At 43.2% G+C, this 25,228-nt stretch overlaps 2 protein-coding genes across 2 annotated transcripts in view; both read right to left on the bottom strand.

The window, feature by feature from the left end:
- TM9SF3 (transmembrane 9 superfamily member 3) overlaps positions 1–6,383 on the bottom strand; it is a 63,675-nt gene extending 57,292 nt beyond the window's left edge. The window contains exon 1 of the mRNA XM_057734587.1: positions 6,099–6,383. Within this exon, the coding sequence (XP_057590570.1) occupies positions 6,099–6,200 (102 nt within the window). The 5' untranslated portion in view covers positions 6,201–6,383. The remainder of the gene's footprint in view (positions 1–6,098) is intronic.
- Positions 6,384–9,447: 3,064 nt separating this feature from the next.
- PIK3AP1 (phosphoinositide-3-kinase adaptor protein 1) overlaps positions 9,448–25,228 on the bottom strand; it is a 115,109-nt gene continuing 99,328 nt past the window's right edge. The window contains exons 15-17 of the mRNA XM_057737350.1: positions 21,238–21,308; positions 19,716–19,834; positions 9,448–13,404 (exon numbers count right to left, since the gene is read on the bottom strand). Coding sequence (XP_057593333.1) covers positions 13,347–13,404; positions 19,716–19,834; positions 21,238–21,308 — 248 coding nt within the window. The 3' untranslated portion in view covers positions 9,448–13,346. The remainder of the gene's footprint in view (positions 13,405–19,715; positions 19,835–21,237; positions 21,309–25,228) is intronic.

Raw genomic sequence — 25,228 nt, 5'->3', positions numbered from 1 at the left:
CAGCATTCATTTATTTCATACAAACTGAAACATAGGACTAAAATAATTTAAGGGTGTGTTAAACTACACATTCTGAAGTCACTCATTTTAAACATTCATGAAATCTTAATGAGGTAGTAGAGTTCCAATGACATGATGCAAACTGTACTGTAACAAAATGTGCACCATTCTGTAGCCTAGAAGTTCTTCTGGGAAGAGGACTGAAATAGTGATTAGAAAGAAAAAGAAATATATACAGGTAATATACACACAAACACTCATACACACACATACACATACACAAACACACACAGGTTAGGGTGAACATTAAGGCTAAAAATGTTTCTTTTCCTTTACATTGCTCCTCATGCAGACCACAGTCAGATTTCATAAGGGGAAAATGTTTACTTTTCATTATAGTTCTTGATTATTCCTGAGAATAAGTGTTCCCAAGACAAGGTCAAGGGAAGAGTTCTTCTTCAAGACAGAAAACGTGTCTTAAAATATCCTGAAATTAGGAAATAGCAGGTGGAAGAAACTTTTTAAGAAGAAAAACCTTTCCTTTCCCTAAGCTGCTGGTAAAGTCCCTGGGCTCCCCAGCTGGGTGGGAAAACAGCAACTGGTAAGGCTCCTCCCTCCACCCTTGACTGAAAGGCTAGTCTAATTTGCTTTCAAAACATTCCAAGATGTCCTAGCAAGCTCTTTTTAAATACTTTCCTCGGAAAAACTCTTGAGTTGCCAATGACACAGAGAAAGATGGAATTTTATAACTTACCTGAACAGTGTAACCAGAAGAAAGGGAGAGAAAAAAGCAAGCAAGCACAGCAGTGGATCAGGCGGTCCCTGAGCATGGGGGTGGGTCCTTCCATGAGGCCTCCCTGGGAAGCAGCCAAAGGACAGGAGGCCAATTCAGACTACCTGCATTCCTCACCTCACCGTTTCATTCACTTCCAGTTCTCAGAAGTTTCAATTACACTCAACTTTCGCACTGGCCACGGCAGCCGAAATGGCTTATAATATCGTCTTCCTTCCCTTTCCTGCTGCACCTTGTTTCTTACATCATTCCCTCAAGTCTGTAATGCCCTCCTCCTACCCACCTTGCCGATTTCTACTCATCCTTCAGAACTGCCCAAATCCTCCAACCCTCACGTCAAGCTGTAACTGACCAATCACTAACATGCACAGGCTTACCATCTTCGGTGACAGTATCATTAGCTAACACTTAATAAGCACACCCAATGTGCTACGCATAGTCCTAAGGTCTTTACATAAAACAGTTAAATCTCACAAAGCTTTATAAGACAGGGCCTATTATTTTCCCCATTTTACATATTCAAACAAACAAACTAAATAGAGATGTTAAATAATTTGTCCAAGATCATTCTAACTAATTCGTATCATGTTTACAAGTTTTGGACTACATGCTTGCTAATCCCTAGTCAGCTTCATTAACCGAAGAGCAAAAACTAAATGAATATGGGAAAAGTACAGCTGTACAAAGCACCTAAGGAAGCACTGAATGCTAAACAATTTTTCCATTTGAACCTTCTATCTGCCCTAAGGGAAAAATCCCTTCCTAAGAAGCCCCTTATGCTCTAATCTCAAAAGCAATGATCTTTATTCTCAGTAAGTCACTAACGTTGGGTCTCTCATTTAAATACTGTTTATGTGCTGGGAAAGTGTAGGTACCGAAGTTTCCCTCCTCTATAGAGATCATGAATTACTTTTTCTCGGGCAGAACACATCAGGAAATAATGTTACTGACGTCTCATGTAAAATCCGAATAAGAAAATCAGAATTTATGTAGACAGGCAAAGGACTGAGGGCTCAGGCTAAGCACCCAAATGCCATCATTTTTATGGGATGAGGGAAAAGATATATGCTTACTTTAAAATACATATCTGAGAAAGCAAAATCCAGTTCTGAAAAATGTTTCAGAAATCATAATTTTAATGCCTTTTAATTATTTAAAACACATCCATCAGAATTCTAATACATTTAAATTATTAGTGTATTTTTGGATAGTCTCTTGAGATAACTGCTCTCTCTCTCAAAATAGCTTTGTACCTAAATAAACTTTTAGTCTACCACAGAGTACAGCTGAAAATAGGACAATGAATTATGGCACTTCCTAGAACTGGATCTATATTATAGCACTCACAAATTTACTTAAACAGTTTACTCTCTTTATAAATTTTCACATATGTTTTAAGAGTTCCCATACTCCCAACAGAGACAAAGACTAAAGGTTTCCATTTGCCTAAGTAAAGCAAACAAAAGATCTTTTTTTTAGCCAGTAGTGTAATAGCGCTTATGGCAGAGGTTGAGAGTAGGCTATCCTAGGCACAGATCGGGTCTTTCCAACATTACCTACCAGAGGTACAATGGGCCGCAAAGAAATGGGATTTTAACCTAGGTAGATCACAACAGGCATCCCCAAGACCACGCATCTTAAAGGAACAACTGTCTGGGTTTGTTCACTGCTTTAAGTGGTAGGGTTATCGGGCTTCCGACACTGCATATTCTTACCCCTGATAGCTCCCTAATTACTCAAGTCACTCAACAAGCACTGAATAAATACCACTTGTTGTGCCAAGCACAGAGCCTGGTGTGTAACAGACCCAGAAATTTTTTTTTTTTGATTTTGTGACCTTGAGGAAACAGAGCCAAAAAAAATTCAAGGCTCCAGCGTAAACCATAAAATGCTTTTAAGATTCCTGTGTCAGTGACTATTGGTTTTTTGGTGCTGACATTTTTACACAGTGTTACTATGGAAATTGTATGTTCAAGACAGGTAGAAAAAAACAAAGACTAGAAATCAGGTAGCTCAGACTTTCTGTGACCCTGGGCCAGCCACTGGACCTCTTCAGGTCTTTAGGAAAATGAGTGTGTTGAATTTAATGGTCTCAAATCTTTCCAGTTCTAAAATTCTATGATTCCCAATTGGCAGTCTTTTTAATGGAGTCCTTTGGAATCTTAGGAGACATGATAATGTAACTCTAGATGTTTCCAAGTGCTCCAACTTTCAGAAAACCAAATAAGCATAAGCCATACCTTATACATCTTTCACTCATTCTAAAGTATTCTTTTTATGACCCTTCAATCACTTAAGAACCTGTCTTTCATGAAAGTGTTCTTTAATTTTTATTTAAGAGTATGTTCTGTAATTCATATATGATTTAACTTTTAAAAACTGAAAGGAACCTATTTTTATATACTCTACATGTGCATACACTCTAGAAGTCAGCAGCACATTTCCTTCTCATTATTCTTCTGGGAATATTAAGCACTGGATAAATAAGCACATGAAAAATACCATGAGTCAAATGGGCAGCTGAATCCTACTTCAGTAGGTAAAGTAAGAGAAATCAAGGGCTTTGTGGAACTGCATGAAGTAATTAGTTGCTCCTTCTTAGGACCAGCTACATAATTTGTGGGGTCCAGCACACAATAAAAATGCAGGACTCCTTGCTCAAAAACTGTTAAGAATTTCAAATGCCAACAGCAGACATTAAGTCAAGCAGTCTTCATGTCTTACATTAAGTTACTGCAAGGGTCACGTGCCCACTTCAGCCCTGTCCCTCTTTAATGCTAACCCAAACACATCTTCAGTAACAACCCACTATGGAGCTAGATTTATCAAACATTTCTTTTAAGCACTTAAAAATACTATCAATACAGATTGAATTATTCAATTTAATGCCAAGTGTTTTACTGTCCTATTTTTAGGATAAAAGGCTGTAGAGCATATCCTATGAGAGTGCAGAAGACTATTCATTCAGTTTGCCTGAGTTCAAATCCTACCTCTGCCTGTACTAGTTGTGAGGCCTCCAGCAAATAACTTCTTTGGCATCCATTTCTTCATCTATTCAAAGGACATAATACCACTCACCTCACATGATTATCAATATATCGTTAACATACGAGTCAATACATAGCTTTATGTATTAGGCACTTTTAGAACAGTGCCTACCACATATTGCTCCAAAAGCTCCATTAGTTATTATTTCTATCTGAAAACTATCTTCACAGAAAGTTAATCTAAAGGGCAAACTTTAACTTCTGAAGATAGTTCTCTAATTAATAATCCAATTCCACAAGTATTTATTAAACACTTACTCAAGTAACCTTCCCTTGACAATTCTTCTCTTTCTTCAGTATCATTCTGTCTTCATTAGCTACTTCTGCCTTCTTGGTGGGGAAAAAAAATTCACTTGACCATAGCCTTTTCAGTATTATTATCTGCTTGAGGTGAATGCCTAGTTTTCAAGAAAGATTTTCAAAAAACTTGTAAGAAATAAAATATTTTGGCTAACAGCCAAAAAAATATGAAAGACACAAATGTTTTGTTATATCTTAATGCTGTTCTTCCTATAATTTTTAAAATAATGGGTAACCAAGTGAGAGCAGTTCAATGTAAGCATGACTGAAGTAAAACGGATTCTAAATTTTTTGTCCAACAATTTCCTCATATGTGCCATAGTCCCTCAAAAACCGTTTATCAAATATTTTACATTCAATTGCTGGCTTTAAAATTTTTAATGTTCCTGGCAATAAAATTTCAACGAAATTAGCATTTACATTTTAAATTCGTAAATTAGCTGACCTTTTTATTCACCTCCAATTTGTGAAATTTTAATTAATATGCACTTTTCCCTATTACAGCAATTTACATAAAACACAAGATAAAAAAGTAAAATACTACTCTTAAGCTTACACGCCTGTATGGTGTAACTATACTTATATCTGAATTTTACACAGCAACTTTCCCTAAGTGTTAAAAAAATTGCAAAAATATCAGTAACCACTGGCTGAAAGAATGCCCGTTGGAAATGAACACTTCATACACTTTGAGACAAGTTACTTGACGGAAAAACAACAGGAAAAAAGCGTTAACTTTTTAACCTGTGAACAAAATTATCCTAAAGTGAAAAGTCACAAATACAGCATAAAAACGTCACCAGCTCAGGACTATGTCCTTTTAAAAAATATACAGGTAAGAAGTTTCTGGCTGTGACTGAAGGTACAACAGTCAAAAGTTTTGAACTGCTGTTAGCTAAAATAACAGCCCAACTAACTTACCGACTAGAGAAACGAAGTCTGGTTGCTTCATTTCCTCACTTGCCAGGAATGACAGAAGACTTTCTGATTTAGTACTACACAACTTCTCACGCAAAACCTTATCATTAATTAGTAAAGGTCTAAAAACACAACAGCTACTCACAAGCACCCTCTAACTTACATGACTTTACTGCCCCGCTCAGATCGACCATTCACAAAGCCACTGAGTTACATCCCCAAGTGAAAGTCACGAGAAGAGTCGTTAACATCCAAACTTTGATGTAGAAAATACCAATTTAAAAAACAGCCAATCAATTTTAGCCAAATGCAAAACGGACTTTTCCCAGCCAGAGAAGAGGACTGGAAACTCAAGACCCCTCACAGTCAGAGGCCGCCCAGTTAGAGACCACCCCGACGGGAGCCTCAGCTAGGGGCCGAACAGGGTGAAGAGAAAGTTACAAGAGAGGCCTCGCAGGCGGGCGCGTGTGAAGTCCTTTTCACCCCAAGTTTAGCAATGCTGTCCCCGCGCCAGGGTTATAATCTGGTGTGGGCAGGAGCGGAGAAAAAGGGGCCAGAGAGCACCATGAAGCGGTGGGTATTTCCTGGTTAGGGTATGACGGGTAATACGTGGTGCATCCATCTTCCGCTGTGTCGTAGCCCCCAGCAGCCCGGGCGCAGCTCCCTTTCCTGGGGGGCACCAGCTCTGAGCCTGGCTGCCTGCGGCCCCCACTCCCGCGGCCAAGCGAGCCCCGACCCTCAGAGCCCGCTTCCTTCCCGTCTCCCGGGGCCAGCGGACCCAGGGGTGCGGCGCCATTTAGGTCCGGGTCGGGGAAGGAGGCCCAGGCACTCGGGAAGCGGAGTCCTGTCCCGGGAGCGCACGGAAACGCCTCCTCCCCGCTCCCGGGGTTCCTACTCAGCCAGGCCCAACCGGAAGGCGCCCTCGGGCGGCCACGGGGCTCGGCCGCGCCGCTGAGCCCTCCAGGCCGCGCCGGGCCTGCCGAGGCGGCGGGCCGAGGGGGCGGGCGGAGGCGGCCGCGCCGGCCGGGAGCGCTTCTCACCGTGTGCTCGTGCTCGTCCGCCCGGGCCCGGGGCGGCAGCAGCAGCAGCAGCAACAGCGCGGCGGCCGCCGCCACGCCGGGAGCGCCCGGCAGCGGCCTCATCCTCCGCGCTCCCACCCGCCCGGCGCCGGCCCACCGACTCCTCCTCCGCCGCCGCCTCCTCCGCCGCAGCCGATTCGCATCCACGGGGCGCGGACAGACGCACGGGGCCCGGGCCTAGCCGCTGGCTCCTCCGCGCCGCCGCCGTCACCGCCCGCTCCGGCGCCTCCCCCGCCCCCCCGGCGCCTCCCTGCCTCTTCCTCTGATTCAGCCACGTCATCCGGCCACCCCGGCACACGCCGGAAGTGCCTCGCGACGCGGGGCCGCAACCGCCGCCGGCCGCCCCGCCCGGGAGGCGCGAGCCCGCGGCTGGCCGCCCGGCAGCCCGCCCCTGGGTCCCGACGGCGGTGGCGTGCACACTGGGCCCCGGCCTCGCGCTCCTCGCGGGTGCGTGGCCCGCATCGCAGGGCCGAAGCCGCCTCCATTCGAGTTGTGCTGCCTGGGTCAAAACGCTGTACTCTTCCTGGCCTCGTTTCCCTCGGCTGTGAAGTGGAGTAATGGTCTGACCTGCCGCCTCTCGCTCGGGGCGCATCGGATCAGATAACCCGCACCAGGCGCTCGGCGCCCGCCGGGAAGCAGTCACCAGCTCTGTGATCGTCATTAAGGGATATTGTTAAACTGGTACCGGGTTGGATGAGTGTTTTCAAGTCACTGAATATTTCAATTTTGTTGAAATTCTTGTTCGTTTATTTATTATTTGTTGGGTCTTCCGTCCACAGGTATAAACACCTCTTAGAATCTAAGTTTTTCTCCTAAGCAAGAGGTTCTCTTCACTGACATATTAGAGCAGTGTGAGGCCCATAGTGGAAACTCGAAAGATACTTGTCAAATATATACGTGAATATGGCGTATCACCATTTCTCTACAGTCTTCTGAGCCAAAAATCCGGAACCTGGAGTCGATTGTCTCCATCTCTCAGACATCAGCTGTCAACAAGTTCTAGCATTTGTTATCTTAGAAATGTCTCAAGGATTTATTTTTCCTCTGTCTTCTTTGCCAGTAACGGCCAGTCTTCTACACCTCACTCACTATGTATTGTAACAGCCTTCTAACAGGATCCCTGTCACCAATCTTCCTTCCCTGTTTATCCTCCCCAACAGTTGCCAGCGAGATTCTTCTAAAAAGAAACCTGATTATATCACTCTCTTGCTTAAAACACTGGTTGAATATTGTTTACATAAATCAAGGAATCACAGCTAAGATTTTCATCTGCCAGGCTCTATTCTGAGCACTTCACATGTATTGACTCAATCCTTATGCAGCAGGCACTGTGAGTATGTTCATTTTACGGAAATGATCACTGAAGCACAGAGGGGTTGAGTGGTTGCTGAAGGACCTGATCCAAGCATCTGGTTCCAGAATCAGTCTTTCTTACTACTCAGGGACTACCATCCATGCAGTCATTTTAAGAAATGAAATAGACTTGTATGTAGTGGCATGGAATGATAGCCAAGAGATAATTTTAAGTGAAAAAAGCTTGAAAATAAAGAATATAATTCCATTTTGAATATTAGTCTACCCATAGAAAACAATCTGAAAGATTATGACTCAAACCATTAACAGTGTACATGCCTGCAAATATTTGGATGTGAGTATATGCTACATGTGTAATCAGGAAAAAAAAAATCCTTGCTAACGGATAGTCCTGTTAGCATGCAGCTACAGAATCAGATCCCGATTTATCTCCTCAACTTCACCTCCCACTGATCTCTTCTAGCTCAGGCTACATCCTGGTATTTCCCAAATTCATCAGGTTCTTTTATAGCTCTGTGCCTCTGCTCGTTTTGTTTTGTTTTTTTTTTAATTTTTATTGGAGTATAGTTGACTTACAATGTTGTGTTAGTTTCTACTTACAGCAAAGTGCATCAGTTATACATATACATATATCCAGTCTTTCAGATTCTTTGATTTCCCTTTGCCTAGAATGGAAATGAATGGACAACCTTTGTTTACTCGTTTTCCAGGCCTACATGAATGACCTCTTCAGTGAAACCTTGCATGATGCCCTCAGGAAGTTGAGCATCGCTTCTTCGGGATTCCAGTTTGCATTTATATCAGAATTACCATAGTCCCATTTCCTCTTCTCTACTACATTCTGACCTTTTTTGATGGCAGCCCCTACTATTTGTTTATATCTGTCCCAGCTGCTGGGATAGTGCTTGTCACATCATAGACATTCAATAACTATTTACTGAAGACATTCTTAAGTCAAAAGTCAAATAGCATAGAAGGATTTAAAGAACACTTTCTAGATAGTCTAAGAGACATCACAAGGCACTACATGATTAATTGCCGAATGAATCATACGCCAGTAATTGCAATAGAAATCAGAGGAGGCGTCTTATACATCTTTGTATATCCCCCAGAGCACCTAGCACAGTGACTTGCTCATCGTGGAAGCTCAGTAAATGCTCCATGAATGAATAATCACAGCTTTTGAATCAAGTGATGATGGGCAATTGAAGAACAAGCAGCATAAATGCTGAATTAAGATGGATGAGTCATTTCTTGCTTAAACATCCCTCACCAGCCTCCACAGATTTGAGGCAGTAAGCATTTGCTAGGTGTTGTCAGGAGCTCTAGGTTGGCAATTGCTTGGGGGTGGGGAGGACACGAGAAAAAGTATGAAGTATTCATTTGGGGAGTGTAGACACAACTAGAAAACATTACACACATAACAAAGAACAGGTATAACTGTGCAAAAAAACTGCACAAAATGTGACCAACTGCAAATGTTCAACAGGCAGTAAGAGCAATGGGTGGGGAGAGAAAAGCAGACCCTATTTTGGTGGAGTATTTGGGAAAATTTAATGGAGGGAAGAATATTATGTGCCAGGAACTCTGGTAGGTACTAGGAAATGATGATGATAAATGGCTTTAGGTGATAAAAGTGGTAACAGTAGGCTTGGGAAGAAAGAATAGGAGATAAAGTAACTGATTAGAGGAAAAGGAATATGGCTTCAAAGATTCTTGGAGCCTGATGACCTCAGGCTCAAAAATCGTTAGGACTCAGGGCTACCATCAAAACCAGGGTTGTTCTGCCACACTGGGAAGTGAAAAACATTGATAAATCTTATTTCATCATTCTTCATCTAGATTAATGACCTCATTCCCTGACACCAAAAATGCTGAAGGGGAAAATGCTAGTGAAAGGAAACCCCTCCCAAATGGCTGTACAACCTCTTTCTCATAGTAGTTCTAATAAGACTCAATTGGTCAAAGTGTTTATGACCAGCGAATGATCCAGAAAACCACCATTTCAATCTTTTATTCTTATTCTTGATAAACATGACCGTCAAAGTCTTGATCTATAGAGGACAACATATCTTCTGATTTCCATCCTCAGCTACCTTTTCTTTGAAATTCTATTTCTTCCTTCTACTTTGTTTGTCTTGCTAGTAATCTACCTTTCTATTGCTGTTTATCACCTTCTACCTCTGCCTTTTCTGTTCTAGACTAAATGTTCTAGATACCAAAGAATTTTATAATTGTTCTGAATTCTTTCTGAAAACATTTGGTTCTGAGACCAAAGAGCAACTAAGGCTATTAATTTTTTTGTACAGGTCCCATTTCACTGTTTCTCACACACTTCTTTTAACTTATCTGTCATAACAATGATGCAGGGCATGAAACAGGAGCTGCCACATAATAAGATCCCTTGCTAATTAGGTGGTGACTCAAGTAAGGTTGTCTCCCTCCTTCAAAATGAGGTATTCCCTACCCCTTGCCTTTGTCCTAAACTTACAGAGGTGAATGGACCTGGGTTATTACTAAACACAAAACATTTACTTCACAGATGATGGGTAGTCAAGTTAAGTGAATTCAGCAAGTCAGCAGCCGTCCAAAATAAAATCCAGGTTTCCTGACTTCCAAGCCAATGTTCTTTCCCTACCTCATGCTAACTCTTACTGCATGGCTAGCTAAGACACTTTCTCCTATATTGTGGGTTAAATGGGCTTTGGCGAGTTAGACAGGGAACCTACTATTTATCACAGCTTCTATGAGAAAACTCATTCTGAGTTGTGCCTCAGAATTCAGAACACATCTTTCAACCTCCTCATCCTCTCACCACTCTGGTGAACATAGTGTCTGGCCATCAGGAATGAATGAGGAAGGCCATTTTATATTCCTAATAACTCACTTGGAAATGAACAGAACACTATTTATCAAACCAAAGCAAATATTTATACAGGCAGATTCCTCAAAGTTGAGGATTGATATTTAGGATGAATCTTCTAGAGTTATCCAAACTAGCTACTTGTCTTTCTTAGAAATGAATCTGTTACTAGAGCTTCCTCAGCCAACCAGCTGCAAAACCACTCTATTCTTTGAAAGACAAGCACAGAAAACCAACTTACTTCCGGGGGCAAGCAGGGGAGTGATCTAAAAATCCCAGCTATTGAGCTGATGTAGGACAGACAAGGATCTCTCTTTTTTAATAACAAAGCAAGACAAAAGGAGGGGGTGAGTTAGGTAACTCAGCTTGACTTGCCAAAATATTCACTGAAGTTATTTACATACTATTACTTTGCCTAATTATGGCAAAGCATTAGGGATTATTCACATCCTTAAATATGTCAAGTTAAATTATTTGATTGCAACACAAACCTGTTTTAGAGTCTCTCAGTAGTCATACTTTGTTGCTCATCTAGTTGGGTTATCTGCTCACAGGTTTTAATATAAGATGAAGGAACAGTGCTGGCCTGGGAACTGGAGGACAATGTACCTTGTACAGTTAGGGGCAAAGGCAATGGCAGTGAATATGACTAATAATTTCGCTGTCTATTCAGCCAGTTTGTAAAATCTTGGGGAAGGATGGTGGCAGCAGAGCTGTCTCCCAAGGCATCATTAAAGAACTTTTTATCTGTCTCTTTGGACAGCTAGTTACAGTTTACTTTCTGATTCTCACTGTATTTAAATACACGGTTTTGCTACATAATGGATTCCTAAAAATGTACACAAAACTTGAGTGTGCGGAAGTTGAATAAATTTACATTATAATGGATGGTTCTGTTTCCAGAGAATGAAAAATTTCACCCCGTCATTACAGACATTCTTTGATACCATGGTCCCAGTGTTTCATCCAAATTTTTCATTTTCTTCTTTTACTTTTACACACAACCAATCATTTTGGATATTCCATGAACATTCAATGAGGATTTAAGACCTGCCATTTTTGACTTAGCACTCCTGATCATTTCTGTCCATGTCTCAAGTGTGTCACATTTATGAAACCCTGGTTTCTCATAAGCACTTTCAATTTTATGTTTTCCACTTACTTTCATATAAGAATAAAAATGCAATAAAATATTCCAATATTGCACAGTGATGTGCATACAAAGATGGTAACACCATTGGCTGGCAGTAGGTTTTGCCATGTTACCAATCTAAATGCTTATTAGTCAAAGAATAAAAAAAAAAATCTAAATTTGGCATCCAAAACGGGGCTTAGAGGTACTTAATATTTTTAAAAATATAGCTTTTATCAAGATCAAATGTGCTTATAAATAAGAGGAAGGATAACTATACCAACCTTATATTTCTTGTTCTCCTTTTATCTCATATTACCCTATTTCTCCTAGATAAGTGACAAGGAGAGCAAAGGGACCATTGCAAAATGGCTACTATGTGCCAGGCATTGTGGTAGGTAACTTGCACAAATATTCTCTTAATGGCCAGCACCAATAGTGTATTTTATGTCAGAGAAAAAAAACAAAACCACAAAACAAACAAAAAAACGAAACAGAAAAACAAAAACCCAAGGTCCCAGAAGCTATTAACTTCAATAAGTCCTTGTTTGCTGGACTGAGGAATTCGATTAAAAAAGAACCATTAATCATTAGAAAAGGACCCAATAAAACTGTACTTAAATGAATTTTTAATAGTATGGTTTTTGTATCTTTGTGTGTGATGGAGAATATTTTCATGGAGAACCACCAGATTTCTGATAATTTTTAAAGAAATAGGTCTGATACTAATTTTACTGTATGTTTAAGCATCAAATTAAGGACCCGTGCTTTGAAGGTAGATTTATGTGCTAGAGACTCAAAATTAATAATACATTTAAGGCTCTACATTCTTTGCACTGATTTACTAAGCCTGGTGGTAATAACAGGTGTATAAGGAAATAGATAACTATTTCTATTTTAAGTTCTTCCTTCTTCTGACCCCCTCAAGCAGAGTAAAAGTCAAGGTCCTCCTCTTTCCTATGGCCAGAACTAAGATCTAAGGGTACAGAGCAATAAGTGGGGTCCCTGGCATCCCACTTCTGGTTCCGGACCACTTTAAGATGTTCTTTGGCAGCATCACTGTTTTGCAAGTATACTGAGTTATAAATGCCCCAAATCCCTGACAATCTCATACTCGGAAGATATGGAAGAAGGAAACTTCTGGAAGGCCAATAGTCAGCCACTGACCAAATTTCTACATCTGAGCGTTTCTTGAGGGAGAGAATTTGGCTATTTGGAGATGGAAAGTGTGGTGACCTGGAATCAACAGGTCCTGATTCTAGACCTACCTCTTCCTCTAACCAACTGAGTACTCAGTTCCAGGCTTCTGCAAAACCTCAGATTTGCTTTTCATATAAGAGGAGTTAGGACTAATCCCTCTCTAAAGTCCTTTGGAGTTAGTTGTATATGACCAGACCTGGCATTTAAATGCCCTCTGAAGCTACAGAAAAGCTGAAGAATTGTTTAAAAATTAGGATATATCTTGTTACTTGACTACTGTTAAGTCTTAAATCATAACCATTTCTAGAAATTAGGTTGGACTAGCAAATAAGTGAGACCTAATATAAGTGCATTTCAATAAAATCACTTGTGAAGTACATTTCTGATCAATCTTTTCAGGCTCCTGACATGCCAAATTAGAGGTAAGTATTCCAAGTACGTCGTCATCCTCTTGGCAAACAAGAAAATGGATCAATATACTTGATGATGGTGAACGAAGTCCTTAGTTTTTCAATTCTTTGTGCCTTAATAATATCTTCTTCAAAGAAAGCCCAAACCAGCAGGGCCGCAATAATATCAGCAATGAGAGTGGGTCTTAAGGTCAGCAGTCAGGCCATAAAACTCAACATGAAGACATCATTAACAGGCTGAAAAATGCAAGTCTCAAAGTCCTGAAGTAGGCAGGCTTTAAGGTGTGGAATCAGCGACCTCTGGGTGGAACAGGTGGAGGAGGATGGAAGGTCTCCCTGGTTGGAGGCCTGAAATGAAAGATAAAGCAATTATTATCAAATGAATTTAATTAACTAGTTCTTCGGCATCCATGATTTGTTGCAAACTTGGTATACTATGTGAAGAACATGTTCTTGAATTAACAAAACTTAGCACACATGCTAAGCTGTGGCTTGCCATCCTAGCTGCACATTAGAATCGCCAGTGGAGCTTTGAAAAATACCAGTTGCCAGGGTGGATCCCAGACCTATTCCATCATAATCTCTGGAGGACTGCAGCATCACAAGCATCACAACTTTTAAACAGTGTCCCTCCTTCAACCGGTTATAGTAACCATGTTCTTTATTTCCCGAGGCTTTGACATCTGCGGCCTGGCTGATCCTCCAAGGCCTGCCCCTCCTAGGATAAGCTAATTCCTAGAGATGGCAAACAAACCTGTAGTGAGCACACCTTTCATATGCAGACTAACAGATCCAGAGCCCATACTCCAACCACTTCCTTTATTGGGATTCTCATATTTGGGGCCTCTACCCGCCTGCCATAATCACCCAGGGGCCAGGTGCCAGACAAGTGGAGATAGCCCCTTTGCCCCAGGGCCTGCTGAAATTATTCAAACTAGCCAACCCTAAATCTGCTTAGGCTGCCGCACTTGTTCCTTCCTGCAGAACCCACAACAAAGGCTCTTGCCCATGTGTCTGCCCTCCCTGCCCTTCCTCCTGCACAAACCTGGGGCTTCTCTGTGTGCCCTACCCCAGCATAATGTGCTCCTCTTGGGATCTACAAGTATAACAAACTACCTTATCAATGGCAGTCGTCTCCTGATCTGCTGACTTTGCCATACCTAAATAATAATAAAATCTATATTTGAAAACTCCAGTGATTCAAATATGCAGTCAAGCAGGAGACACACTGCAGTAGGGAGATCCCTTAAAAGAAGACAATTTCTGAAGTCAGCTTCTCGCAACTACTTCCACCTGGGATCACTAAGTGTGTTATCCCAACTCCACGTCTGCTTTCCTAGAAGCCTCCCTCCACATTCATCTAGATGGTTTTTGAACAGTACTAAATGCCACTCCAGATAGACCTGGGTGAATGTATTTACAGAGAGGTTCAACAATTGCAGATGGTATTTCCACCTGTGTGCTGTAAAACCAATATTTAATTCTCCTGGAAGCAAGTCAATAAGTCAAGAAAGAGAGCTTTGTCTGGTGCTGTAATTGAACTGTGCTACCCTGGAACTGTGTACTTGAGGACTGAATGAATCAATGAGTAAATATTTACTAAATGTCTCTTGAATGAAAGTTTTGCGTAGGTCAAGGAAATGACAAAAGAGTTGGGAAAAGACGGGCCATCTCAGGAACCAGAGAGAGAGGCAGAAGTAGAAAAGAATAACAACAGACATCCTCAGGAGGCCCTGCGGTGGCACCCAGGAGTAGATGATTTTGTGTGGTTGTCTCTCCCTTTCTTTTTTTTTTCTTTTAAAAAGAGTTTCATTGAGGTATAATTGACATATAATAAACTGCATGTATTTAAAGTGTACAATTTGATTTCTTTTTCTTATTAGTCATCTGTTTTATACATATTAATGTATATATGGCACTCCCTGGGTGTCTCTTTATCCAGAGAAAACAAATGGACAGTCTCCTTCCATCTCCCGGACCTGCCCTATGTACTTAGGCTTAGAGGAGAAAGCTGCAGGACAGTCAGGTGATACCACTTATCACCTGGGTAAGCTCAGGCTGGCTTCCTTCCTTCCTTCCTCTCTATTTATCTACCGTGCATCTACTTCTGGGTGTGGGATATCTTACCCTCAAGGTGCTGAGAATATAATGGATGAGACAGACAATAGGGAAAAGACTGCACTGAATGTTTGATGGGGGCCGTTCAGAACCTGTGAGAACACATGGCAGAGGCGTTTATGCACACATCTGAAGGACAAGTTCAACTCCTCTGAACCTGTTTTCACCTGCCAGACAGAGGTACAGATACCTGTATTGTGAGTACTATGTGAGGCCTGGGGATGACAGTTGGAAAGTGGATAACACTTTGTGGCTTAGAGTAGGCACTCAAGAGGTAAAGCTAATAATTGTATTATTATGATTAAAGATCTATTCTTAGAAAATTTCCCCATGCAGACCCCAAAGGCCTACATTTTACCTTCCATCACAAAGAGAGTCACGATTCCCTCCTGGCCCCTCTTCCTCTGCTGCCCCGCTCTGCAGCTGGGGCAGGTCTGCAAGCAAACTGTCTCCATATTTCATTCTGATGAACAACCCAGCTAAGGATCGGAAGCCCCATCTCAGGGAAATGGATCTGTGATTATAGACATAGCAGAACCATGCAAATAAAGGGTATTAAGTCAGACTCAAGCGTCGGTCTGTGGGGAGATGGCCTCTCCAGAACACTGGGAAGCTGGAGCTGGAGACAGGCTTGTCCTGTCCAAAGACCTGGGCACTGGCTGCTTTCTCCTCCCTGCTGAGGGTGAGGTCTTGCTGATGGTCAGTTTGGTTCAAGAAGCCTGCAGTCCTGACGTTGGTTAACATTCTTTGACGGCGGGCCTGTTATTTAGATGGTATGCTGCGGTATGACGATCACAACATCGTTGAACATATTTTTAAGCTTTCCTATTAGTAAATAGCCTCAGGCCCAAGTCTCCTTACTCTCTGACCACTGTGTCCCCACCCCAGGTGGGGACTCCACAGATCTCTTTACAAGTCAGCAACTAAAGGAGTAGCTCTTGGTACTCCAGGAGGACTTCAGATACATGTTCTGATTTGGCAGTACCCAGGCTACGCCTTAAAGGGGAGTGCATAGATTGTTAGTGATTGGCAGATCACTCGTAAATAGCAAAACATATTAAAAAACAAAAGGGCAATGGCTCAGCAAGACGTTGGCTTTTTTTTTTTTTCCTGTACTGGCAGGACTTTATCTACGAACAGTGTAACCCCGTCAGCTGCCCACTCTATGGGGACTAATGCCCTGCAAAGGAAATGTCGTGCAAAGATATAGTGCATCTGCTCCTCTTCTTGTCACCATCGGCCTTCCCTAACTTTGAAGAATATTGGAAACTTACAGCAGGTGAGAATGTGAAGTTTGTTTCCACTAATCTGTAACCCACCTGCACTGTGGTGCGTGACTTGATGACTAGCTGTCAACCCAAACAGTACCAATCTATCCTTCCACCCATTCACTCACTTGCATGATAAATATTTGCTAAGTTCCTAGTATGAGCTAATTACCAAGTTAGCTCCATACAATGCTGGGGAGAGCAGAAAAAATTTTTTTCTAATCAAAAACAATCTCTATTTTTTTGAGGTTTACCATCTTCTTGAGGAGACAGATATGTAAACAAGGGCCACAACGTGGAATGAATTATAATCGAGATATTTGGGGAACCACAAGAAGCTTCACTCTGCATCGGAACATCAGGGAAGGCTCCATAGAAGAAGTAATGTTTGGACAGAGTCCGAAAGGATGTATAGGAATTTTCTAAGCAGAGATGGGAAGGGAGTAGGCAGACAGCATCCCAGCAAAAGGAACAGATTGGGTAAAGACAGTACTAAATGGCACAGCTCACTAGGAATTCTTAAGGGGTGAAACATCAGTGACTACAGGAGAGGGGTGGGACTTAGGGCCACAGCATGTTAAAAGATACAGAATTAAATTTAAGGCTTTTATGCCAGGAAGTGACATCATCAGCTATTTCTGCTCTAGAAAGTGCACCCTCTGGTGCAGTGTGGAGGAGGGACTGACTAGAGGCAGGGAGGTAAATGTGAGCCTCCAGGGATGAACTCAGGCACTGGCAGATGGAGAGGAGGGGGTGGATCTGAGAGCTGCAAGGGCAGCAGAATGAACAGAGCCTGCGGAGCTGTGAGGGAGGCAAGAATGGAGGATGACTCTGGCGTTGGGGGCTTGGGGAAGAGAGAGAATAGAGCCATATTTCATGCTGGGAAATCATGAGAAGGCAGTTAGGGGCAAATGACGGCAGGTGGGATGGTGAGATCAGTGTTGCAAGGGCTGTGTTTGAGATCTCTGTGGGACACCTGGTGAAGTCTCCAATGAACAGTAGGAAACAGAAGGCCAGGAAGAGATGGCGATGGACTTGGAGTCTTTGCTGACAACCCGAGCTCTGGGAACAGCATGCAGAGTGAGGAGAGGAAGGGACCAGGACTGGAAAGAGTGATGAGTAGTATGTGCCGTTTGAGAGAAAGGGAGGTTCAGGAGAACTTGAATGCGGAAGAGTTGCCAATTCCCAGATAGTGGAGAGCACCCAGGTCAGCCTCCCCTCCTGTCCATCAGTGGGTCAAGCATTCAGGAGAGAGGCCCATTTTATTCTTTGCTCAAACATCTCCTCATTTTATTATGAAAATTACATACGCACTTTCAGAACAGCTGCATATTTTCCAATCTTCACACCCAAAATGCACCCTAACCCCGTTTCTATCAATCACAGCTTTCTTTGCAAATACCATTTCTTTAGTAAGATGTGTTTTCCTCCTTTTCTCTCCCCATCTTTATCACAACATACTTCCAGACTCCCCCAAACAATTCTTCTGCCATCTCTCTTTACACATTAAATGCATCCCAGTTTCCAGCCTTTAATTTCTGGAACCCACTTCCCTGGTTGTTCTCTCTCCTGTAGACAAAATCCCACAGTCTTTGTGGCTATATATTCGAGATTGATATTCTTTTTAATCTTGATACAATTAGATAACTGCCTCCAAACTCTTTACCTTCAGGAATAAAAAGTCTTGGATCTTGGATCTTCTCCCATGACACCTGGACCTCCTTAAACAGGTGTAACAAAATGACTAAAAGACTGGACCCTGGAGTCAGGCACACCTAGGTTTGCCACACACAGAAAGTCTCCATTCAGCCTCAAGCCCCAGTTTCTACATCTGCAAAATGGGATAACACTAAATATCTACCACTTAGAGTTAAGAGAATTAAATGAGCTAGTGCATTCAGTGTGTTTAACAGAATACCTGGCACCAAGTAAGTGCTCAATAAATATCAGCATTCGTTACCATAACTGCTCTCCATAAACACCCCTCCCCTATCACCAACTGTATGTAATTTGCAAGCAAACAGAACATTATGCAAATTCAGGAGATTGGACCAGATGATGGCGAAGGTTCCTTTCAGGGCTAATGCTCTAATATGTGACCTCTAGTCTATACCACGGAAACATGCTCGGTGAGTGTGAAGCAGCTTGGGACTGTGGGAGGTTTGGGTAGCAAGTGTCAGTATGTGAATGCTGCTGGGAGCACATGGAAAAGTGGTAATAGCAAAGGGAGAAATGGAAAGGTGCTCAGCGCACAGTCAGCTGCTTTTTCCAGAAAAGCAGAAGAAAAGCCTCCTTATGTCACTTTTTCAACAAATTCCACTGATGAGGTTCATTTGAGTTAAAAGTTTCAAAATGCAAAAAAAAAAAGAATCTTAGTTTAAAAGAAATGCTTCCTCCTTTGAATTAACACCCCCCAACCACACACACACACACACACACACACACACACACACACATTGTATTTTAGACATCAAAGAATTAAACTCCCAAGGGAAGCCTAGGCTTTTATTCTCAAAGGCTCCTTTCTGCCTTGACAGACAGACACACAACCTAGCTTTGACCACCTTTTCTGTGATTCCATAAGACCTTAAAAAAGGCTCCTGCCAGAAGCCCGAACACAAACAAAGACATACATCAGAGCCCCATAAGTTGGTCACACTCTTTTGTCTAATGCCCAGCTCCAATCTCCATAGGCTCATCCTTCTTTATAAAAAAAAAGTCACTCAGACTGTTGCACAGTTACTAAGGGCCAGAAACTCAATACTTACAACTCTGTGAGGAAGTTCATTTATTATCTCCATTTTATGGACAAGGAAATTAAGGCACATGACAGTTAAATAATTCATCCAGCACACAAGTGGCTGCCAGAGGCTCCCCAGGTACTGTGTCCGCACCACCACATCACGCTGCCTCTCACCTGTATTTTCATACCCCATTCCTTCTCATCTCCTGGTTCCCAAAAGGCACTGTCCCCACAATATGGCCAAGGAATGTTATTCAGGGGCTGAATTCTAACCAAACAGATAAAAATTATGCAAAGCGTTGACCTTTACCAATGTATTTCACTGACAAAATATTGCATTTGTTATTTAGAGTATGTGCAACTGAATAAAGCATCGCTTTCATGAAGAATCCACGTTGAAATGTGTCCAAAGTATGCACTTCAGTGAATTTAGCTCTGAGCTGATTCTTGGGTCTTAGTTGTCCCAAGATCCTACTGTCCCCCGAAACTCAGAGAGTGAGGAAAAAATGTCCTGTCAGCTTCAATGTTACCTCTGCGAGGCGGCTCGGGGCGGCACCCTGGGGGGCCTCTCCAGGAGCACGGTGGGTGTGCTGTCCACTTGTGGGGGGCCTGGACTACGACTTCTGGTAACCTCGGGGGCTTCATTATCCTACAGCAAAAAAGATGAGAAAGAAGGGTGCAAATTACATCAAGCAACAGCATAGTTGGACACTGGCATCCCACAAGCTCCTCAGCCCTCTCCAGGCTTTGGCTAAGGGTTACTCAACCCAGCAACACCAGGGCAGTTTTCCACTGACTTGGACTCCCAGAGTCACTGAGGAGACCTTCAGACCCAAATTATCATTAGTGATTTGAACTCAGTGTGTGTGACATGTGGGCCACCAACATCAGCATAGCCTGGGGGCTTGTGAAAACCCTCAGGGTCTCAGCCTCCTCCTCACACCTGCTCCATCAGAACCTGCATTTTCACAAGATCCTAGGTAATTCTTATGTATATTAAAGTCTGAGGAGTATTGCTCTATGTAACCAGATAGGGCTGGGGAAATTTTATTTTTAAACAAAAGTTCCTTCTGGGGACAACAGAATGGTGAGTGGTCGTCAGTCACAGGGTAAACAAGCTGTGCACGGGTGGGTGGCCCACCCCCAGGACCCTACCTCAAAGAGTCTCCTGGGTTGGCAGTGACCCGTGTGACCCTGCCCTCGTGTCCTAGTCACTGGTCCCTGGATCAGGGTACACACCCTGATCCCAACTGGGCCTCAGCCTAAGGCAGCAACTCAACTCTCTGCTCAGAGACCTTGTGGCTCCGGGGGGACCATTTGCCACTTTACATGTGGAGACGTAGACAAGGCCAGTGCGCAGTGAGAGAAAAAGCAGATACACACAGGGAAGAGGAGACGAAGGAGCAGGTGGCCTCAGGGGCACCCAGAACAGTGGCTCCGGCGCGCCTTGCTGCTCCTGCCCCAGGCCCCGAAAGGGGACGGCTGCCCCTGGATTGCCCCTCTTGGCTTACCCCTCCTTCCTCCAGCCCTCCCTCCCTCCCTTTCTTCCCCTCTTTTAATTGAGGTGAAATTCTCTCTCTTTTTTTTTTGCCATGCTGTGTGGCATGCGGGATCTTAATTCCCTGACCAGGAATCGAACCCTCACCCTCTGCACTGAGAGCTCAGCGTCGTAACCACTGGATCACTAGGGAAGTCCCTGAGGTGAAATTCACGTAACATAAAGTGAACCATTTTAAAGTGAACAATTCAATGGCATTTCGTACATTCACAATACTGTGCAAATGCCATCTCTAGCCCCCAGACATTTTCATGACCTCCCAAAGGAAACACTGGACCCCTTCAGCAGGTTCTCCCCGTTTCCCCTACCCCCAGCCCTGGTAACCACCACTCTGCATTCTGTCTCTATGGGTCTACCTATTCTGGATATTTCATGTAGATGGAATCCTACGCTAGGTGACCTTTTGTGTCTTGCTTCTTTCACCGGGATTTCTATCTCCTGCAGGGAAACGACCCCCGGAACAAGAAATATGGGGGTGGGGGCCCGGCTCTCACCTCGTTGTCCCCCTCCATCCCGCTGCTCACACTGAGGAGGCTCCGGGTGCTGGATCGGTTACTCGCGCTGCCTAAAGGGTGCAAACAAAATCAGCGGGACTGCGGATTCTCTCGAGATAAAGTAAAATGCAGACGTCTAGCACTTACTGACAGAAGCAATACATAAGCTGTGAACATGGGATTCTTCAAAATGCTGCCATCTAATAACACACCATATTATGAGTTCAGTTTTTCTTTCAGCATAAAATGAAATGGTTCATCTTTTTATTATCACTTTTTGTTTCCCAGCTATCATTTACTGAGGGCTTACCCCACACTATATGCTTTAAAAGCATGGCTGCATTTAATCCCTATGAAAGCTCTATTTGATATTAGTGACAGACAAGAAAGCAGGGACGCTCTATTCCTCACATGTTCAGTGGTATTTCTAAAATCTGCAAACAAATTTTGTTGCTAAAGTTTTTTACCTATTTAGGAATTACAGCAAGCATATGCAAGTATCACACATGCATGCATACTTTCTAAAAAGGGGCCAGTGTGACACAGAACAAAACACAAATTCAAAAGTATAATTTACAAGCAGGGTAGGAACTGTGACTGTGAGTTTAGGTGCTCAAGGATGGAAGTTGGGGATTTATCACCTATGTCATTGAAACAGCATTATCCAATAGAAATTCTTGGAAATGTTCTGTTGTGTGCTATCCAATTTGGTAGCTAGTGTGACACATGGTTAGTGCCACTGAGGAACTAAATTTTAACTTTTATTGTTTTAATGAACTTAGCCACATGTAGCTAGGGGCTATGGTATTGGACAGCACAGCATGAGAACAAGCTCAAGAACGTGATGGTCTAGCAGTGAAGAAGAAAGCATAACAGTTAATCAACTAAAACTTTGACTTTAATTTATCAATACTGCCTTTAACAGTATTGCCAGATCTTAGGTCTGCTGAATTTCCACTCAAAATAGCTCCCCATCAGATTAGCTTATAGGTAAATTGTCTTGGTTTTGACTTCATTATGGTACCAACTTTGACCTAATTAATTTTGATGTTAGCTTGACAAGAGTAGGTTAAGATTATAAGTTTGGAGTCTTTCTCAGAGGCAGATTTTTAAATATAAAATAACGTGTCAAAAATATTTCTATAAACCAGGGGATTCAGAGTTTGTTTATTAAGGAGCATGTGACCCTGTCTCTTCCTATGCAGTTACCCACACATAACACTGTTCGCTCAGCCAGAATGTCCTTTTCTCCCCACTCCCCCTAGCCCAGCCCTATCCACAAACCTAAAATCTCCCGTCTCCAGCGCTCAGGACAAATGCTATCAAAGCCTTTCCATATTCCCCCAAATGGAAGTAAACCCTTCCGTCCACGGGCTCCCATCCCTGTGGGGCCAAGCCTCCCACATCATTCATCACTGTTCATTCCATTCCCTTACAACGAACCAGACTCCTTCCGAAGTTTTTCCACTAGGAGGTAGCAAAATGCTCTCCAGGCACAGGCCAGGATTCTGGAAATTCACACCCACCAGCTCCCATTGTCCCTTCCCTTGGTGTTCTTGAATTTTTAACCCCCAGCAGCATTTGGCTTTGCACCTTCACTCCTGGTTTATCTGCCCTGGCCCACTCTTCTCTCCAAAGCTGATGACCTGCTTGGCTATCTGTCTGGACTACACCACTGGCAGGAGGTTCTGGCCCCGGCCCCCATCATCTTCACTCTTACTTCGGGAAGGGGGCAGCGCCCACCCCTTGCCAGGCTTCTGTCACCAGGGAAGAAGGATCAGGCAAGCATCTAACTTGTACTATTTTTATAACTTCTCTCCTCCATGATAAGCCCCCTGAGGACAGACCCTATTTCTTTTTAATTTTTTAAGAGGTTTCTATTTATTTATTTATTTGGTTGTGCTGGGTCTTAGTTGCAGCTCACTAGCTCCTTACTTGCGGCACATGGGCTCCTTAGTTGCAGCAAGCGGGTTCCTTAGTTGTGGCTTGTGGGCTCCTTAGTTGTGCCATGCATGTAAGATCTAGTTCCCTGACCAGGGATCAAACCCTGGCCTCCTGCACTGGGAGCTCAGAGTCTTACCCACTGCACCATCCCAGAAGTCCCTCTTTTTCAACTTTATGTCTCCAGTATACAGTCCAGCTCCATGTGCACAGAGCTGTCCTCAATATTTGGTGGAGGAATGAATAAGTGAAAAAAATGACCATATATATGACCCTTCAGAAACTTGAACCAGACAACCAAGAAGAAGGACAATGGTCTTTCTGTAATGAAATTTTGTTCTCTTAAACATGACACTAATATCTTGTGCTTAAAACTATAGTTACAGCCAGATTTAACCTGCAACTGTTTTCCTGGAGTTCCCAAGAGATGACAGCTGCACTGGAATAAAATAGTGCTGTTTTTAGGGTATGACTCTGGGGGTTAAGGGGCAGCTGGTGGATCAGAGCTGGGCTATCCTCACCCTCCCCCCTTGCCCTGGGAACTATTTCTCTTTGGAAGGCAGTATGTCCCCATGGTTGAGCACACAGGACGATCTGGATGTGAATCCCAGATCCCCCTGCTTAATTTCCAAGTGGCCCAGGGTAAGATGCGTAACCTAAGCCTCTGTTTCCTGATCTCACAGCACTGTGGTGTAGAATGAGATTGTATGGTAACACGCTTGGCACAGGAGTAAGCAAGAGTAAGCGTGTAGTTAATTATAGCAGCCATCGTCATCATCACCAACAGTTTCCAAATGGCAGATTATCCATTAGTGACCCAAGGACCCTCACCTCCAGTATCCACACCTTGTAGAGTCTCCTCCTCACCTCCCTCTCAGCTTAGCCATGTGACTGACTTCCTTTGGCCAATATGATGCAAGCCAAAGCTCGATAAATACTCGCACACTGGGACTTGTCCTTCTGGAATGCTCCCTTTATGGGTCTTGTTATCATATAAGAAGTTTAGGCTGTTGAATTAGAGGCCATATGTAGAGAGGCCCTGAAGAGTGAGAGGCCATCATGGATGCTCCAGCCCATGCCAAGCTTACAGCTGAATACAGTCACACAAGTGACCCCAACGGACCACATGGAGCGGAGGTGAACCAGCCCCACTGACTCCTGGCCAAGTTTAGGATCAGACAGAAATAAATGATTATGTCTCAAGCTACTGCATTTTGGGATAGTTTGTTACATCGCAGTAGGTAGCTGTATAACAGGCACTGGATGCAGTCGACAGCCGCAGAGTGAAATAAAATCCTCTGGTCTTTTAATGACACTTTCTAACCCAATAAACTAGCCATCCCCAGGCAGTAAACCACCTCACAAGGTAAGATGCAGAGTTTATGCTTTCTGTTCTATTCTCACTCGAAGCTAACTCAAAGTAAAACATACACATAAAATGGTTTAAATTAATCTGAACTGAAATGAGAACTCTGTATTTATCTTGTTAAATTTCCACGTCCCCCACCCCAGAAAGCCCTGCCCTCACCCCGAGAGTGTCTATACCACTCCTCCTCTCCTCCGCGACACGTCTGAGATGGGCTGCCTGCCCCTTGCTGCCTCTGCCACCTGTGATCACTGGGAAAATCTTTCCATTTCTGAAATTGTCCGAATTCTCTAAATTGCCCAAGGGCGGGGCGATACACATTATCACCCCCATTATGTAAGGGGAGATTTTCTTCTCTGTCTAGTCTAGGCTTTTCATGTGGTTGCGTGATATGCTTTGGGTCTGTTTCAACTGGTAATAGTGGCAGAGAGAAAAGCTGGGTTCTACAGTTTGCCATTGACTGGCTATGGGACCTTGGGCGAAACTCTTTCCCTTTCTAGACTACAAATACTCCATTAATAAAGTAAGGAGGGAGAATAGTTCAGAGGCTCTTGACCTAAGTCCACGGAGGGGCAAAATAGTGTGTGTGTGTGTGTGTGTGTGTGTAAACACATGCATGTGCATTTTTATAGGAAGCACATCCACGGCATATATTGGACTCTCAAAGGGGTCTGTGATACAGAA

Source organism: Hippopotamus amphibius, chromosome 5, assembly GCF_030028045.1.
Source record: "Hippopotamus amphibius kiboko isolate mHipAmp2 chromosome 5, mHipAmp2.hap2, whole genome shotgun sequence".
Taxonomy (NCBI): domain Eukaryota; kingdom Metazoa; phylum Chordata; class Mammalia; order Artiodactyla; family Hippopotamidae; genus Hippopotamus; species Hippopotamus amphibius.
This window is presented reverse-complemented; position numbering and strand designations above follow the sequence as displayed.